The following is a 17,621-nucleotide window of genomic DNA, read 5'->3' as shown; positions in this document are numbered from 1 at the left end:
GTCACTTTTCCCCTTCTTCCCTTCAACACTAAGAAGATGTCATGTTATAAAGCTAGGCTGAACTCTAAGCAGGTCAGTGCTGTGAAATTTTCAGCGACCAGGGAAAAATGTAACTGAGGCTTATTTTCTAAAGAATTCTGCTTTGCAGTAAAGCTATAATTTAAAAAAATATATTTAAACAATTCCAAGCCTGCCACCATAGACTTTGTAGCAACACTAGGATGTTTTGTCCTGCCCTTAAAGCCAAGAGTATCATTGTCCTGAAAAAGGCAGGTTATAGAAATGGCAATGTGCTTCCATGCATTAAACAGTACTGCCTAATTTTGGAATAGTAATTGAGTAATACAACTCAATTTAGTAACTGCTTTTCCCCTTTTTAATATATCCAAAAATAGTCAACAAGATGAGCAGTTTTCTTCTAAGAACAACAACAAATCTTAATTCTGCACAGAAATTTCACAGTTTAAAAGGCAATGCTATACAGTAAGTCTGTATCACGCTGCACGTAGGCTTTCCACAATTTTCTTCCAGGTGGTCTGGTACAGCCATGAATACAGTTCTTATTGGCAGTGCTGTAAAATATTGTGGAAGTTGCTAATAGCGTAATGCTTTGAAGATACCAGGAATACCTAATACTGTTTGCTCTTTCTACTGGTGGCATGCCACTTAACTAGCTCGAAAAAAAAAGAAAAAAAGAAAGAAAACACTACCACCAAGCTCACATTTTACATACATTTCACTGTTGTTACCCACACCTTATTCCATTATATTATATTTGTCAGAGGATATCTAAACGCTGTGTTCTATATTCAAAACAGTGTTGTTCAATCAAAATTCTGTGACCCTTGAAACTATGAATATTGAATATATGTAATGCAGTGCTATCACAATATTTTCAATAAAGGAATTTATGCATTCAGAAACTCGTTATATGTCTTCTCCTTTATTCAGACTTCAGTACATTTTAAAGATAAAAAGAGTATGACTCAAACTGCAGATTATGCAAACAGAAATACCAAAGTTTCCTCAGAAAGTGACTTCTAACAATCTCCTGGGAAAAAAAGGGCTAAAAGCTTTTTTTTTTTTTTTTTTTTTTTAAATGATATGGCATCTCCTGATGTAGGCCTGTATTTGTGTTCACTCAAAGACAGGCTGTGCTAAAGGGCTAGGAAGTACCAGTTATCATATTCTAGCTGAACAGTTCATCAGTAATTCTCGTGAAACTGTTATTGTTTGCCTCTCACCTGTAGAGAATTACATGTATTTCTTCATCTTTTTTGAACATGCTTTGACCAACATGTTCTAAAAGTCAAGCATCTCTGTAAATGTTCTTTCGGTGTCCACTTTTTATATTCCTGAACTGTTCATGTATTTTTGTTGAAGCAACACAAAACATACAACTAAAAACTAAGCGGAGTAACTTTTTAATTCATTTATTATGTACAGATGTAGAATTAAGAAAAACAAAAATCTGATTAGTAAGGAAATAATAAAATTTCAGAAAACTATCAGTTACTTGAAGTGTAGTAGTAGTATGAATCTTTATCAGAATGTAAGCTAATACTTTTCCTCTCAGAGGGGGAACTATTTTAGAAGAACATCAAATATACATACCTTGCTGGTACTCAGATGAAGGTTTTTCATTCTGGACTATGTGAAAAGGCTTATTAACAATAAGGCTGGTAAGCACTACTTTCTGGTGCTGGCTTTGGTACTGTTTTTTTTTTTTTTTTTTTCCACTGGACAGTTTGATGCCAGCCTTATGGCAAAGTAGAAACCAGTTACTGTCAGAATAATCTTCATGTGTAGACTCTGATATTTCACTAGCGTGTTCCTAGCTGAGAAAAGGAGCAGGCTGGCTCAGTCAGAAGGACTGAATTACATGCCACAAATTACTAATTGCCGACAAATGAGCTTTTCCAGGTAGAATAGCTAGCCACATATTATTTGTACTGAATCCAACTTGTTTGTTCTGAAATATATTTAGTGTTACTGAACTCCTGTGATCAGCGGTTCTGTAGCTGCGCAACAAGGCTAATGAAAACATGTTTCATTTGTGTTTAAAACACAAATTATTAAGAAAATGGTTTTAGATTTAGAAAGATGCTACGCAGAGGAATGCAGTCTGTTAATTTTGGAGATTTTTAATTTTGAGTCTGCTCACAAAGTACTCACAAGAATTCATACGCTTTTACTGATGCTGTAATTCAGCATGAGGCTAGAGGTTTGCTTAAAAGCTTTAAACAACGTTATTTGAGTCATTCCGAACAAGCCAAATACTAAGAGGTGCCAGAGGTGAAGGCATACGAAGAACACGCATCATCTCCGACTTGAGCCATATAAAACTTCAGAAATGTTACCGCTGGCGTAATGCATTTGAAACAGCTCGGGTGCGTCCTAACTAACCACGCTCCGACGTGCCGCTCCCGTGCGCGGACGTGGAGCTCTCCGAAGGAAAGACCGCGGACAAAACGTGTGTGAGTGTGTGTGTGAGTGTGCATGCGGGGACCTTCCATCGCGAGGCCGTTCCCTGCCACAGACGGCGTTTCGCCGCCGCTTGATGCACGGAACCCGCCCCGCGGCGGCTCCGCTCGCGGCTCGCGCGGCCGTTGGCGGCGGCCGTTGGCGGCGGGGGGGCCGCCAGGGGGCGCGCGCGGCCGTTGCGCGGGGACTGCCATGGCGGGCGAGGAGGCCGCGGCCGCCGCCGTCGCGGAGGCGCCCGGCCCTGGCCCCGCGCAGCCGCCGCCCGCCGAGGGGCGCCCGGACGGCGGCGAGGCCGGCGGCGGCGGCGGCTACGAGGGCAAGTGCGTGTTCTGCAGGATCGCCCGCCGCGAGGAGCCGCGCACCGCGCTGCTGCCCTGCCAGGTGCGTGCGGGCGCCCCTGCCCTCCCTCGGCGCCGCCGGCGCGTCCGACGGGTCGCCGCTCGTTGCCCTTGTCAGTGAAGAGACGAGGAAGCGGGGGGAGTGACATGGGGATTTGTGGAAAGGGGGAATGACAGGGGGATTTGTGGAAAGGGGCGCGAAGCGCTGAGGCTGCGCGGCCGGGGCCCGGCTGCGGGCGCAGAGGAGCGGCTGAACCGGAGCCGCCCGGCCTCGGGCATCTTCCTCCGGCTCACTGTGTTTTTAAAAATATCCGTAAATATTTGTGTGATCCCTTTTATGTTGGTAATAATGGAATACAAAACGGGCCTGAGTTCTCTCTCCTAGGCTGTGTCTGTTTTCAGCTAATGAAGCATGGCACTTGAAAATACTGCTCCTGGGGTTGTCACAGTCTGGAGCCGGCCTTTGGAGGAGACAGTTGTGAAACATTGATCAGATGGAAGGAAATACCTTGTCCTTTTAAATGCTTCTGCAACAACAGCATGAAGCCTTGAAACAGCCGGGGAGCAGATATTTGTGCTGCTAGATATTGAGGAGGCCTGAATGGAGGAAGCCAGATCATCCTTGAAACTCTTTTTGTGGACAGACTCTAAGATAACTTAACTTCGATGTAGTAATGGAAAAAAAAATATGTCGCAATTCTGAGATTTTTACCTATCTATTTCATATATAATACCAAGTATGACACTGGTGTGGGGAATGACTTTGCTTGTTTGTCAGTATCCTCACCGTGGCAGACTTAGCATGTTTGTATTCCCTCCCAGTATGAAGACCTGGTTTGCTTCAGAGATATCAAACCTGATGCACCCCACCACTACCTGGTGGTGCCTGTGGAGCACGTGAGAAACTGCAAGACGCTGAAGAAAGAACACATACCTTTAGGTAAGGCTGCAGGTGCTCGTTAGTGTGTGTTTAATGTGAGAAAGATGATTTTGCACTCTGGGTTGTTGCAGTGAAAACACGGCAAATAAATCACAGCTTTGAACACCATTTAGTTGTGGACGAAACACATCTTCTGCTTCCATGGAGTAGAGAAACCTCTTCAGTTTATCTGTGCTACTATTTTTTTGCAGTATGCATACATATTCCACTTCATTATTTTTATAGGTATATATGCAATCTTAAATAATATCTTAAAAATCTGTTTATATTATTTTCATAAAATGTTGCATTATCTTTCATGAAGGAGGAAAAATGAAAGACAAAATGGTGTTCTAGTAAACCCTAATGTTTTTTAAAAGCTAGAACCCTAAAATATTGAAACTGTGATGTAGTTTTGATTCTTTTTCTTATTTTAACATTGTAATAAATAACTAAGATTATTTGTTTCACAAGAATTGTTTTGTTTTTGCTGATGTGTTGAGGACCAGGGAAAAAAACTGTGACCACGAGCACATAAGCAGGTTTCCACTTTAGCAAAGATTACAGGTGACGCAAAAGAAGAGTTATAGTGGTGTGTTGCAACTTTCTTGTTTCTCTGTGTGTTCTAATTCTAGGGCAGTTTTCTCCAGAAACAGCTTTGCTGTGTATTTGGCTTCAAAGCAATTCCTTTAGACTTTTGTCTTAAGATCTTGTGTTAGAATTGCTTCTCTTCTTACTGATTTGATAGAGAAAAAAATGGTTATTTTTTTTAAATATTTTAAGTTGGTGTATCATCTCTAAAACATTATAAGTCTTTATTTCGGTCTACTAACTTTAAAAAGGCTTAAAGAAAAATACCAGGTTGCATATCAGACTTTCACCTCAGTACCTAGAGATGAAAGTCCACCTACGCAGAGCTAGCGGACACTGTAATATATGTAGTAAGTGTAAACTTATCATTCTGACTAACTGCTGTTTGCAGGTTTTCTGTAAGGTGAGACCATGGCTTTGGTCAGCACTGTTAGAATAATGCCACACTTAAAAGCCTCCTGATTGTGGAAATCAGTGACATGGGTGTTTTTCTTTGTAGTAAACTGTTTTACAATCTTCTTCTTATTCCTATAAGCTACAGTATTTGTGTTTTATTGTAAAATGCATGAGTTTGTGTTCTTAGTGTAATTAAGTTATTGAAATTAATATTTGAAGATTTTGCTTCTGAAAAGCAAAGAGATTTTCCAAATTTCTTTACCTAAAGACCTATGGTGCTTAAAATATTAAGCATTAACTGAAATTTATTTCTATTTAATAGTGAAGAAAATGATGGAAGTTGGAAAAAATGTCCTCCAACATAATAATTTTAGTGACATGAATGATGTAAGGTATGTAAATGAAGCCTTCTATATATACTGAATATTCTCTTGACTTTCCAAAATGTTATTTTAGAGATACTAGCAACACCTGCAGTATGATTTATTGAAGGGGGGTTGGACTGCCTTATTGCCTGACTTCGCAAGTAGAATAGGTGGCATTGGGTATAAACATGTTTTGGGGGATTTTTGTTTTCTTATTTGTTTTTTTCTGTTGAACTTTTAGTGCAAAATTCCTTGCAACTCTGAAATTTTCTTACTCGTGTTGGTGAAGGAATGGCACTTCAAATACAATGTCTAAAAGGCTGCTCTTTAATTATGTGCTGAGTGTATGCTCCAAAGTTCTAGATACTGGAAGAGAGGTAAACTTGGGCCTCTTTGAGCAGGGCACTGTATTGTTATATCTGTATTGGTTTGATTACAGTTTAAGCCAGTATATTTAGTAGTTAAACTCTTTTAAACTATTTATAAATTCATTTGCAAAGTCAGGCAAATGGAAACATAATTGAAATGTAGTATAGGAAGGCAAGCCAGCATGGTTAAAATAGGTAGAAGATACTTTTGTCTAAGTGACAGTTGATTTTCTAGCTGAAAACTGGGAATGGTACATTTAGGGATTTAAGGTATATCATACTTCAAAAAGAGAGAGGAGATTAAAAAAAAAGTATATTTTAAGTACTGTGATTAAAGCAGGAGATTAATGGGTTTTAAAAAAGGTGCCTGGAGTGCACAATCAAAGGAAAACACATACTTTTGTTCATGTCCTTGTACAAAAGTAAAATGTAATGATTTTGACATGCCAGGCTAAAAGTTAAGCTCTTAACTCATTTGATCATGGTAAATGACTTGTGATGTTCATCTTCTTTCTGAACTAATACAAATATTTTAACTTGTTCATTTTCCTTTTCTGAAGAATGGGCTTTCACTGGCCTCCATTCTGCTCGATAGCCCACTTGCATCTTCACGTCTTGGCTCCAGCCAGTCAGCTAGGATTCTTAGGCAGACTGCTTTACAGAGTCAATTCTTACTGGTTTATCACGGTAAGTGTAATGCCAGATATGTCAATAGCTTTTCAGTTGCAAGATGAAAATGTCTTATCTTTCAAAGAGCATAACTTTTTCCAGAAAATCTTAGAACAATTATTTTAGTCATCGCTATAGTTAATTTTGCATGTTTTACCTTAACTGAAAAAAAAAAAATATTGTTTATACTTACCGAGAAAATCAAGTGACAGTAGAATTAACGGCAATCAGTTTTGTACTTTTGGATCTAACGTGTAGCTTATGTTAATATGTTTTACTTCTGATTGCACTTTATAACTATTAGTTATTTACTGTGGGAAAATGTATTAGAATGTGGAAATTTATTGTGGAAAATATATTGGAACGTAATGGAATAGGTATTATATATGCCTTGGTTAATCCAATTTAAGCAAAAAACATGACTGCTTATATCAGTTCACATGAAGCTTTTCTTGTCTTTAGACTGCAACAAGTTCCTGCTTTACAAAAAATATTTTTCTAGTATTGGTATCTGTGAGTAGAGATTAGACATTCTCACTGTTTATCTGGAAAAGCAAGGAACTCATCCTTGCAATGCAGCTACGCCATAGCTATGGGAATCCTAGTGTGTCTGGGTGTGTCATTGTGTCATTGGACAGCCCCAAAGCAGCAATGCTGTAGAAGAGGTGTACCTCCTTTTAAGAAGAATCTAGAGCGCCTCTTACCACCACCACCATCCCCTCTTAAAAAAAAAAGAAAAAAAAAAGAGAGAGAGAGGTCGAGCTTCTTGGTGGCACCCTGTTGGAGTCCTCAGCTAGATCCAAGCAGGCAAATGTGTCCATGCAGTACAGCTTCACACAGATATTAGACTCTGAGATTAGAGTAGCTTTGTAGTTACACTGTTTACTGTGTGGGGTTCCTCAGGGGTGTCTGGACCACGTTTGGTTATACAGGATTGAAGTACCTCAAGAGATATTTTGCAATATCCCATTAACAAGTTGAAAAAAATGTTCTTGATTCTTTTATTGTTAACAACTTGAATATGATATTTGTTTAAGAATGCAAAGCCAGCTTGAGATGACTTTATCTTCAGTTTCTTTTTTCTTTTTCTAGCTTTATTTCCAAATTAACTGCAAGACCTACTCAACTCTTGTTGTTTCTACCAAAGGAGCTGATTGTTTATCTGCTGTGTGTGTTAAAAATACTAGACTTAAGCTTCTTTCCTTTTAAGATGGTTCCTCAAGGACTAGTTCGAGTGAGAAGATTAATTCAGTGGGACTTGACAAAAAAAGGTTGTCAGTAACAACCAGTTCTTATAGGTCAGTTGACCTGACCAGTGCTTTCAAGATCTTTAAAATCATGCTTCTTGATTTACTATTTACTCAAATATATTCCAGCTTTCACGATTTGTTCTTCCTGTTCTGATCAGCTAATAACAGTTTGATAGAAAAGTCTGTTGTTTAAAACAGTCATTGCATTTTACTTCTGTTATACCCTTTGTGCAAAACAAGAAGTATGTGCTTTGTTCATCCCTATCACTGGAATTTTTTGAAACTGAAACTTTCAGTAAACTCAGTAACTGTGTAGTTAATGCATTGCTTTCTTTCATAGGCTGAACAACTGATTGAGCGATTGCAAACCGAAAATGACTCCAGCTGAAAGCACATTGGGCTCAGTGTCACCAACAAGTTTGGTTCTTCATCTATGACCTCTGCTTGAAGGTTGCACAGTTTGATGTTACTAATAATATACTAGGATAAAAAGGCTTTAATGCTTTGTAAAGAAATACACACAGAATTTGTAAGTGCCAACCAGTTCTTGCAGTCTGCATACCTAAAAAGTCCATGTACTTAAGAAGTCCATGTACTTCTCTGATGGTGAAGCAAGGTATTTTAGTGATAGCTTTTTATTTATATACATGTAGTATACATACAGGTACATATACTTCTGTGTGTGTGTATGTGTGTGTGTATATATGTATATATACACATACATGCAGCCTGCTTTTCCTAGTAAAATCCGGAACGTATTTTTAACTAAGGAACAACAGTTACTCCTAACGGCATATACATGATACCAAAGGGAATGTTTGCTGTGGAATCTAGATTTTTAATGAAAAAAAAAAACATTTTCTGGGATTGCAAGTAACATTTAAGACATTAAGTTTCTATACTTTATGTACTTTTCTGTCCTTTTTTAGTTGTGCATAGTTGTTAGTGAATATATTGCAAAAGCACCATTTTTTTCTGTTGCTGAAATACTTTAATATATTACCTCTCTTACCTGCATGACAGTGACATAGTAAATGTTAATACAGTATGTGTCTGAGATGTATATATAAGCATTTACATGTTGGACTTAAGACTATTTCCCCTCTTATGTGCACAATATCTTAAATTAGCTACTGCCTGTTTCCAAAGAATGTGAAGAGTTCAGATAAATGATTTAATATACTGATCTTCTGCATGACAGTATAAGAGAAAATCAAATTTTGAGATGATGCTGACAATGTTCTTGCTTAGAACTCCAAGTCACTCAGAGTGTACTAATATCTTGTCTAAATTTCATTTTCTAAATGAAGTCAGAAGAGAATGGGTCTTTCGTGCCATGAGGATGTGCAGACCTGCATAATAGCAGTCGTGTTTTGAACTTGGACTAGCAGAGACTCAGCCCAAAACTGGGACACGTATGAATTGTGTTCAGAATTACTTAAGGAATGTGGCAGCACGTGGCTTTACTGTGATTCTGTGATTTGCTGTGTTTTTCAATGCCGTTTTAAGGCAGACTGTTAGCAAAACAGAAGTTCCAGAAAACAGAGTGGAGTTTTTTTGTTCATAGGGTGTATCTCTTGGTGCCTAATTAATCAAGTGTCCTTGGCTGATACTTGCAGTTGTAGCTAAGTTCATGATGGTCTGCAGCACCTGCAAGCTTCCCTGGACCTAATCTTCTCAGTGGTTTCCACTGATGCAGCACCTGTGCCTTAGGGGTACAATGTATTGTAATCTTCATACAGTAAATGATACATAATATTTCAGAAAGTTCACCCTATTCTAAACAACACATTTTCTATCCAGAAGTTTACATCTGTTCTTTCCTGAAGACCTTGTTCCTAATATTTTTGTGTTCTTGTTGGTGGACACTCACATGTCGTTTGCTTTACTTTGTGGCTTAGATTTTTAACTTTAGCTAGGAGAAGCGTGAATTAAAGCCACTGAACTTTGACTAATTCTGTGCAATAGATTAGGATTAGATTGGCTCCTAAATTGATGAAATATTTGAACATTTTTAAGAGTTAATACTATGTATGTGTCTTTTGACTTGTAGTTAGTATATGTAACTGTACTTAACTGTGACATATAATATTTAAGGTGTAATGAATTCTTGTCAAAAGGATTAATAAAGAACAAATACTAATCTTGAAATCTTACAATGGTTGTCAAATGTAAACAGAAGGAAACACAAAGGTCAATTTTTAGATGTTTTGACTTGTACAGAACCATTGAAGTGCAAAGACAAGCTGATTTTGGTATGTCGACACTGTTAAAAAAATACTAATAGTGGGGCAGGAACTGCTGGGAATTAAATGCAGAGTCCAGCAGGAGGTTAGTATGATTTTAGTGGGGGCGGGAAGGAAATCTGCACTAATCATCATCCCTGTTTTCAGAGTATATTGGACTCCTTATCTCTGAGCAAAATCAATTATATTGAACTCTATTTAGCTCTGAAGGTCTGATGCATGTAAGGAAAGGTGAGCTACAGCTTTGCTGTAGCATATTATTACTTCCATAAATTTCTGTTACACCTGATAAAGGGCCACTACTGGCTTTAAGACTCTAAAGCCAGATCAGGATATAATCCATCTTCTCAAACTTTTATTGGTGAACAAGGTAAGAAGCATTCAAATTGTCTTTGTCATTAGCAGACTATGCTCAAACCAGCTCAAAGAGGCAAGTGTAATTTATAAACGGAGCCACATTAATTATTGAGATGAACAGTAGTACTCAGTATCTCATTAGTGCTTTCCAGTAGAGAACTGCATTGCATTTCCCTTCTGTATTGACAAGTGTTCCTCCTGGGCCCCAAAGAGTTTTTTTTTTTAATTAGACTAAAGAATATTTTCTATAAATTCTAATACTTTGAGTAGGTGTGAGAATTGTTGGCCATTCTCCAGAAAACACAGCTGGCAGACTCCCATTAGTGATGTCTGCCCTCTCTTACAGCAGCCTTATAATATGTTTTGGAAATTTCCAAAACCTTTTCTGGAGCATTCCAATGAGCCAAAGTATTTAAATGACTTTTTCTGGAGAGTCAACTCAGCAGTTCTTCTTGGATGTAAGAGCCTGAGAATCAGAGAAAACTTGCTTAGCTACTACTCACTGGTCTGTTGTTCCTTGATCCAGTATTAGCAGTTCTGTGAAAAGCAGCTTTTTTGACTACATGTACAAGCTTTATTTGTACTCTTTTGCTGTATTGTTTTACACAAACTACCAGCCTCATGCAAGCCCCCAGAGTAATGCTTTTGTGCTAAAGTACTGCTTACCCCGTCATGAAAGAGTGAAGCAGATATATATACAATACTGTTAATTGTAAAAATTAAGTAAAAACCTTCAAGTATATAACTAAGAAAAGCATTTTCAGTGCTGGTAAGTTGCTAATAGCTATTTGAAAGACTTTTTAAAGCATGAGTTGCAAATAAAAACATAAAAACCGGGAGTACAAATGGATAAAAATCATATTTGAAGTCTATCAGACTAGGAAACTGTAAAACTCTACTTAAAAAAGAAAAATCACACTACAGTCCTGTAAAATTGATGTGCAGTATTTATTGAAGGCATTTTCAGTGTTCCACAAGACAAAACACAGATAATTCTTGTACAATTTATTCTCTAAAACCCATGTAGAATAGATAGGCTTCAACTGGAGAAAAGACTACTGAGAGAGTTGATGAACTTGCTACAAAACATGAAGTAGGAGATACTTGAGGAGCTAAAAGTAACTTGATGGGATAAGAACGCCTTTTAGAAGGTCAAAGTTGGCTTACTACAACAAGTAATCTGTCCTACTAACATAAACTCGTGTCTTAACACGTCCTGTGAAAATGACCTATTAGGCTAGCTATTCCATGTCTTTTAACGGTGGCCCATTACATTAACATTTCAAACTGGTTCATTTGCAGGTGTCAGTATCTCTTCTACATGCCAGATGATGAAGCAAAATTTTCTGAAGCTTGCAAACTGGGAGCTAGGTCCAGCCTTATGCACTGGATATGATGCATACCTGACTGTACAGGTTTTAGGAGCAATTTTTATTCTTAAGTGTATCAGCAGACAGACAGCTCAATCGATTGCACTTACCCTTTAGACTTCTCACGGAGTAGCAGCTCCTGCAGAAAGCAGAAGATCTGTCAGCCTGGGAGCTGACGCAGTTTGGCGGTTTTCTCATGTTTGTGACAGTGGCGTGCACAGGCACAATAGAAAGCAGTCACCCATGACTGAGTATTCATCTGGCAGATAGCACCAAATTTGGTCCTATGATTATTAAAAAATATGTATCTATCGCTAAATAAATAATCTGTGTGGTACTAATTCTTGGATTTTTGCTTACAGTTGCTTACAGAGTTGGCCTGACCAGTTATTTAGGGCTTACTCTGCTTTTCTGTCTTTTGATAGTAACCAGAGTTATGACCATAGCTCCTGTAGATGGACCCTAGTACTATTTACAGCTCTCGCAGATGCACACAGCAGTAGCTGGAAAAAGTGCACAGAGACTATATAAGTACCTAACACTGACTGCATACATGGCAGTTGAAGCCCAGATTCCTGTGGTTTAACTCTCTTAAAACAACAACTTGTAAGGCTGCAGGAGCTGCCCTTGCATCTCAGTTGAGGCAGAGCACAGCCTGAGCACTGGGTGTGTTTGCTGAGAATAATTATTTTTTCCTGATTATTTTTCCTGATGCGGTCATCCTCTTAGTAATACTTGAACTCCCTCGTACTGCTTCCTACAAATTATGAATTAACATTAGGGCAGAACCAAATGGATTTAAAATTAAGTTAAAATTAAACCGTATCTGTAGCAACCTGTAGCTGTAGTTTAACAATCTTGAGATTGATTTTGAAATTAATTTTTATACGATGTGTGCCCAGGCTTTTATCTAGTGGGAACTGAAATCCATAGAGGCATGCTCCCGTCATTTTGGCAAGAGATTGATTTTTTTTTTGAAAAACACAGCACTTTCAATGTATTAAATGCTGTCTGGGGCAGGACGTATCCCCCAGTTTCCAACACGCTAAAATTATGTGATGATAAAACCCATCCTTCTGTTTCCCCTTCCGTGATATATCTGGCTTCCCTGTACCTCACATATACTTATGTTGGCACCTTCTTTTCTCCCCCTATTTGCTCGTCTTCTAATTACCTTTTCACTAGGAAAAGGAGGCAGAGAAATAATAAATTATATTTATATTCAATTATTATTGCTAAAGGAAACAAAAATGTTTTTGATGCAAATGTCTATTTGATGAAAATATAAAAATATTAGGCTTTTTGCAAAAAAGAAGTCTTGTATATAATTAGTATAATATAATTTAATCACATTTACCATGTTCATAATTTATATTAAGTCTCAAAATCCTTTTGGGGGAATAGAATATTATTATTTCAAAAACCCAAACAACAAAACAAGCAACAAAAATGAAAGCTATTCCCAATGGATACAGATTTCTTGGTGGGAACTATTGTAAACACAGCTCCTGAATATTTCTAACGGCATTCTTACAATTGTTGTGTATAATCAATCTTTGTTGTATATAATCAATCAAAAGTTAAAAATCCCTGGGAGAATTAGGAAATGTCATCTTTCAGTCCCATTTTTAAACAGCAGCTCATTTTTTCTCCCAGTTCGGAGAACTCAACTGTGCACTGAAAGCACAACGCTGCCTGACCAAGCGAGGCATGTGACTTCACTGTTGTATTTTTATTTATGCATTTGGCACTCTAGAATCTCTCCTCTCCTGTTGTGAACAGCATTGCTATGTTTTGTTGGAAGAAGTGAAAAGTGTCTTCTTTTTCCTTCCACCAATACACAGTTTCTGTTCTCTTTCACGTCTCTGCATTGTGGCACCCTACTTTCTAAGAAGTGACATAATCTAATTTCCCCAAAAGGCTGCCAAGCTTTCTGAACTTCTAGAGGATGAGGTAGCATTAGAAGAATACAACAGGTGAAAATGGTGGGAGATACAAAGAAGAAGATGAACAAGGGACACTGGAAAGCTCTGGAGAAGACACAATGAGAAGAGTAGACTGTTAAACAGCAGGACTAGTGCAGCTCTACAGAATACATGAAAGATACATATAGTTTAGGAACCATCCTTCTTGTATATTTTGTAGAGCTTAAGCTAGTGATAGCTCTGCAAACTTGGGAATCTTCATATACTTCCTGAAAGGCAGTAAAACGTTCCTTTATTTAACTTCCCTACGTGAAAATAATTAAACTTTTGCTATAGGTCAAGCTCTTTCTAGAAGTATATGAAGTATATTTCCTACAAAAATGTTTACATTCTGTGTTTTACCATAAAACTCCTCCACACAGTGAGTTATTTCACAGCCTGCAAGAATTAGTGTTGTATGGCAGCAAATTAGTAGTATTTTAAGCTTTCCGCTACCTAAAGCAATAAACCCACAGCGACATTTAAAGAACCACATGTGATGGATGGTAATAATGAGAGGACAAACCATTGGGAGAGTAATAGATTAGTTGACAGTTCGTGATTTCTGTCCCCAATATCTACCATTTCAATGAAAATACCTTTCATCCTTCTTACCAATTTTCTCTTCTGCTCATGTTCCATTATTTCAGAGAGTTGAAATTCTGTAATGAAAACCTCTTTCAAGATGGCATCTAGAAAGGTTCTTTCCAATTGGAAACATGCAGCAGAATTCATCAGGGGGCAAAGCCTTACTCTAGCAAAGTGATGATCACATCATCATCTTTTCCTTGCCAAAGCATTTCACCTTCAAAGTGAACCAGACCATGTTTTCTGGCTCGCAGCAAGATCCCCACCACCTTGTTGGAAATAGTCACGTACGTCTCAAACAGCTGCCGGAACGTCACACTCACGTGTCCGTCCTCTCCCTTCTCCCCAGTGCTTCTTATGATCCTGCAGAGCTCTTCCACCTCCTTGCCCACGTGCGAGTGAGCATCCTTTCCCCTCTGCTCCGTCTTAGACCCTTCGGGGGGTCTGCCATAGGAAGGGTCTCCTCTGTGGCTGTGCACGGGCTTAGCCGCAAGCCGCTCGTCGTTGCTGAAGGGGTTCTTCCTCTGGTACTCAACCCGGTCCTCTGCCCAGGTCTGCCAACTCTTTCTGAGGTCACCCACCGCACCGGTAGCTTTAGCAGTCTGCCCTTGATCTTCCTCCATTTCTGAACAGTGTTCTGTGGCACTCGAGCAGTCAAGTGATTGTAAGTATGCTTGGGTGCACTGTCAGCTTGGAAGGGAAAAAAGGTAGTATCAGCAAGATTGGTCTTCACACAGGAAAAAATCTACAATAATTTGTGTACATTTTGCCTAACTGAGAGGCTAAGCTACTGAAAAAGACATTAAATAGCTGAACACTTCTAATTCTGCAGCAATCAAGGAAGTAAAAGGGCTTCAGCTAAACTTTCTGAAGTCATGTAAGTAGTACATGTCACTAAGTTAAATGTGACAGCTTCCAAGACATACAATTCCCCCAGTTTTCAGACACAGACCTACAATACATGTCCTGTAGCTTTCACATATGAATGTAGCACGGCATTTACTTACTTTTCATGCAGTGATGCCTATTAAAGAACTTTATCCTTCTTGTGCAGCCCGGTACACTTTCCAGATAATCTCATCCCGTGTTGATTGACCTGTTCAGTCCAGGCTTAAGGAGGAGGGAGAGCGCAAACCCTTCCCCAAGAGCCGTGCGCCAATCCAGAGAGAGGGGAGGGCAGCTCTTCCCTTGCGTGTGCACTCATTAAAGGTGGACAAACAAAGCTGCTCCTTCAAGGTTCACACACTACCACAGTTACTACATGCGGAGAACATCATCTTGGTGCTGCAACAGTGAAATGCTGTAAAAACAGGGGGCTTTTGCTCCTCAAACATTGAAAGAAGCAGCAGAATTCTTGCAGCGCCATCTACAACACTGCTTTTAGTAAGCACATTACACCAGAACAGATAGTTCTCCCTTAAAAGGCTGCGCTGCGCAGCAGTGTCTGCCTGGCAAACCGGCACTGCCGGCTGCAGCAACGACTGGGCGGCGGAGACGGGAATGTCAGTCTCACTCCGGTAAACGGGCTGCCCTGTGTCTAGAAAATAGAAAATAAAATAACCTGTACACAGAATAACGACTCTGTGTGCAGAATGTAATTATTTTGAGGAATTAGGGAGAGACTGTGGTACAGAGATTTGTTATATCTTTTCTAGATCACATACGTACTTCAGGTGTTAAAACACACTAGAATTTTCATGTATTTTTTACTGGTATTTGTGGATAAAACAGGGAATTACTGCAGGCTTTTCTATGAGGAAGAGACAGAAATACTGATAATTAAATTGTAGATTGTGCATGTCTAATACTTACATTATCTTGTTTAAAATTAGGTTTAATTGGTGTTATGGTCCATATATAAATTCTAATACTACTTCATATGAACTCCATTAACACAGAAAATTACGTTTCCCCAAATACCCCAGCATAACATTTAAGCCACAGTCAAAATAAAGCTTTTGTTGTGTTTGGCTTTAAGGAGTGCACAGGGTGGGCAGAAGATAGCAGCAGAGCAGCTATGAAACAGAATGGAGAAAGATAAACAGCACACATTAAATAAGAGCTTTTCATTTGCTGTCCTTCACTTTTATAATGAAACTCATGATCATCACATGATCTTGTTATATTTGTTGTGTGAGAATGGTGGTTAATTCTGGGCCTGGGTACCTTCCAATTAGAGTAATTATACTTTGTGTACTTAAAATTCCCCCGAAGGCTAAAAAGGATAGATTGTTCTTCCCTTCCCTCCCTAAAACAGTTATGTAATGTTGTTGACTATGATGACTACCAAAATCCATGCTAAAAAAAAATGCTGCAGAAAAAGAATCAAGCAGTGCGTGTTACCTTTATAGACTCTGAAAAACACTTTATGTCACATTAAATAACTCTGTAACTCCTCTGTATTAATGTACATGGATTTTCACACCATGCTGAGCAGCTTGCTCCTCACAGAGACTGTTAGTCCCTGGCGAGTTGCTGCAGCAGAGATGTCTCTGCATGAGTCCTGGCCCTGAGCGCATGGAAACAGCAGCGTTCACCTCCGGGTGACAACAGGGAGCAATCCGCTCTGTGGTCTCAAAGAGACCCAGGTACCAACAACTCATCAGAACTTGCTGGAATGGAAGCGATACAAATAAGAACTGGAAGCAAAGCACATCAGAAAAAAAAAAATAAAAAAAAAGTAAATATAGAAAAATAAAAGTAGTCATCTTCCACTAAATCTCTGTTCACATTCCCAAGATTTTGTAAGCAACACCAGACTAGCTCTGTTTGTCAGCAATTTACCAATACATTAGTAGTTTTCACCATTAACTGCTGAGATGAAGAAGATGAATCCACATCTGCTTGTTTTCTCTCTCTCTCCAGTGACTATCCGGGGCAGTCACAATTAGATGTCAGTTCACATTTACATGTTTTCTTATCAAGCACCAGGGCCAAAGCTTCACAACGAACTTCAATTTTGAATGCTGCAGGAAAAGACCAGGAAGCTAGGGAAGCCCCAGTCTGGGATTATTGAGATATATAAAGAATGTGGCCTCTTACAGGTCATGAGCAAAATCTTAACCATCTAGAAAAAAAGCTCTCCTGAATTAGAACAGAAACCAAAAAATGTGAGTTAAATGCTGAGTTGGCCTGGTCCTTTATAAAAGGCTTACTGAAATCTGGATAAAGCTGAACCTTTCAGGTCAACATAACAGGGGGATCAGTGAGTAGAGGATTTTAGTTACCAAGCCTAGAAGTTCAGAAAATAAAAGTACAAAAATTAACCTGCAATGCAAAGAAAGAAAAAAAAAACACCATTTTTTTTCCTGCTGGATAGTAAATCTTTTGCCACTTTCCTGAGAAATCTCTTTGCCTTCTCTATTTGCTGCTACACCCATGTCACAGTCACTGACCTCCTTCCTGTGGAAAAATGAATGCGACTCCTTTGGTGTGCGTTAATTGTTAATGCTATCGAGCTATCTGCTCTATCGATGACAGCGGGGAAAGGCACGTCAAAAACCAGCGGGGTGCTCCGAGGCATCACGGTGCACATTTGGTAACGTTTGTATTTAGAGCCTTGGGAAAGCACGACACTAAGCAAGGCAATGAGAAGGCCTTCTCAGGTAAAATTGGACTCGAGGGTCACATTTACACTGCTTTATCTTGCTCGGTATGCCCTGCCGCTGCTGATCGTTAATTGTGTACAGTGTTTCCCGGGGTAGAGGCCCCAGTTT

At 39.0% G+C, this 17,621-nt stretch overlaps 1 protein-coding gene and 1 pseudogene across 1 annotated transcript; one reads left to right on the top strand and one right to left on the bottom strand.

Annotated features, from left to right (window-relative positions):
- Positions 1 to 2,676: 2,676 nt before the first annotated feature.
- On the top strand, positions 2,677 to 7,775 carry HINT3 (histidine triad nucleotide binding protein 3). Its single transcript, XM_010211162.2, has 5 exons — positions 2,677 to 2,865; positions 3,645 to 3,762; positions 5,051 to 5,120; positions 6,022 to 6,148; positions 7,721 to 7,775. Exons 1-5 carry the CDS (start codon positions 2,677 to 2,679, stop codon positions 7,766 to 7,768), a joined length of 552 nt encoding a protein of 183 aa, XP_010209464.2. The 3' UTR covers positions 7,769 to 7,775.
- Positions 7,776 to 13,557: 5,782 nt separating this feature from the next.
- On the bottom strand, positions 13,558 to 14,569 carry LOC148593596 (actin-binding Rho-activating protein pseudogene; annotated as a pseudogene).
- Between the last annotated feature and the right edge of the window lie 3,052 nt (positions 14,570 to 17,621).

The sequence above is a fragment of the Tinamus guttatus genome, unplaced genomic scaffold (assembly GCF_059628265.1).
Source record: "Tinamus guttatus ecotype Peru unplaced genomic scaffold, ASM5962826v1 Tinamus_guttatus_pri_ptg000366l, whole genome shotgun sequence".
Classification (NCBI taxonomy): domain Eukaryota; kingdom Metazoa; phylum Chordata; class Aves; order Tinamiformes; family Tinamidae; genus Tinamus; species Tinamus guttatus.
Note: the sequence above shows the minus strand (reverse complement) of the source record. Positions and strands in the feature narration are given on the sequence as shown.

What these genes read in the sequence shown, in the direction of transcription:
- HINT3 (XM_010211162.2), top strand. Translation starts at nt 2,677, where the DNA reads ATGGCGGGCGAGGAGGCCGCGGCCGCCGCCGTCGCGGAGGCGCCCGGC. An exon ending in AGTGACATGAATGATGTAAG is followed by an intron (nt 5,121 to 6,021) that starts GTATGTAAATGA and finishes CCTTTTCTGAAG; the next exon opens with AATGGGCTTTCACTGGCCTC. An exon ending in ATTCTTACTGGTTTATCACG is followed by an intron (nt 6,149 to 7,720) that starts GTAAGTGTAATG and finishes TTTCTTTCATAG; the next exon opens with GCTGAACAACTGATTGAGCG.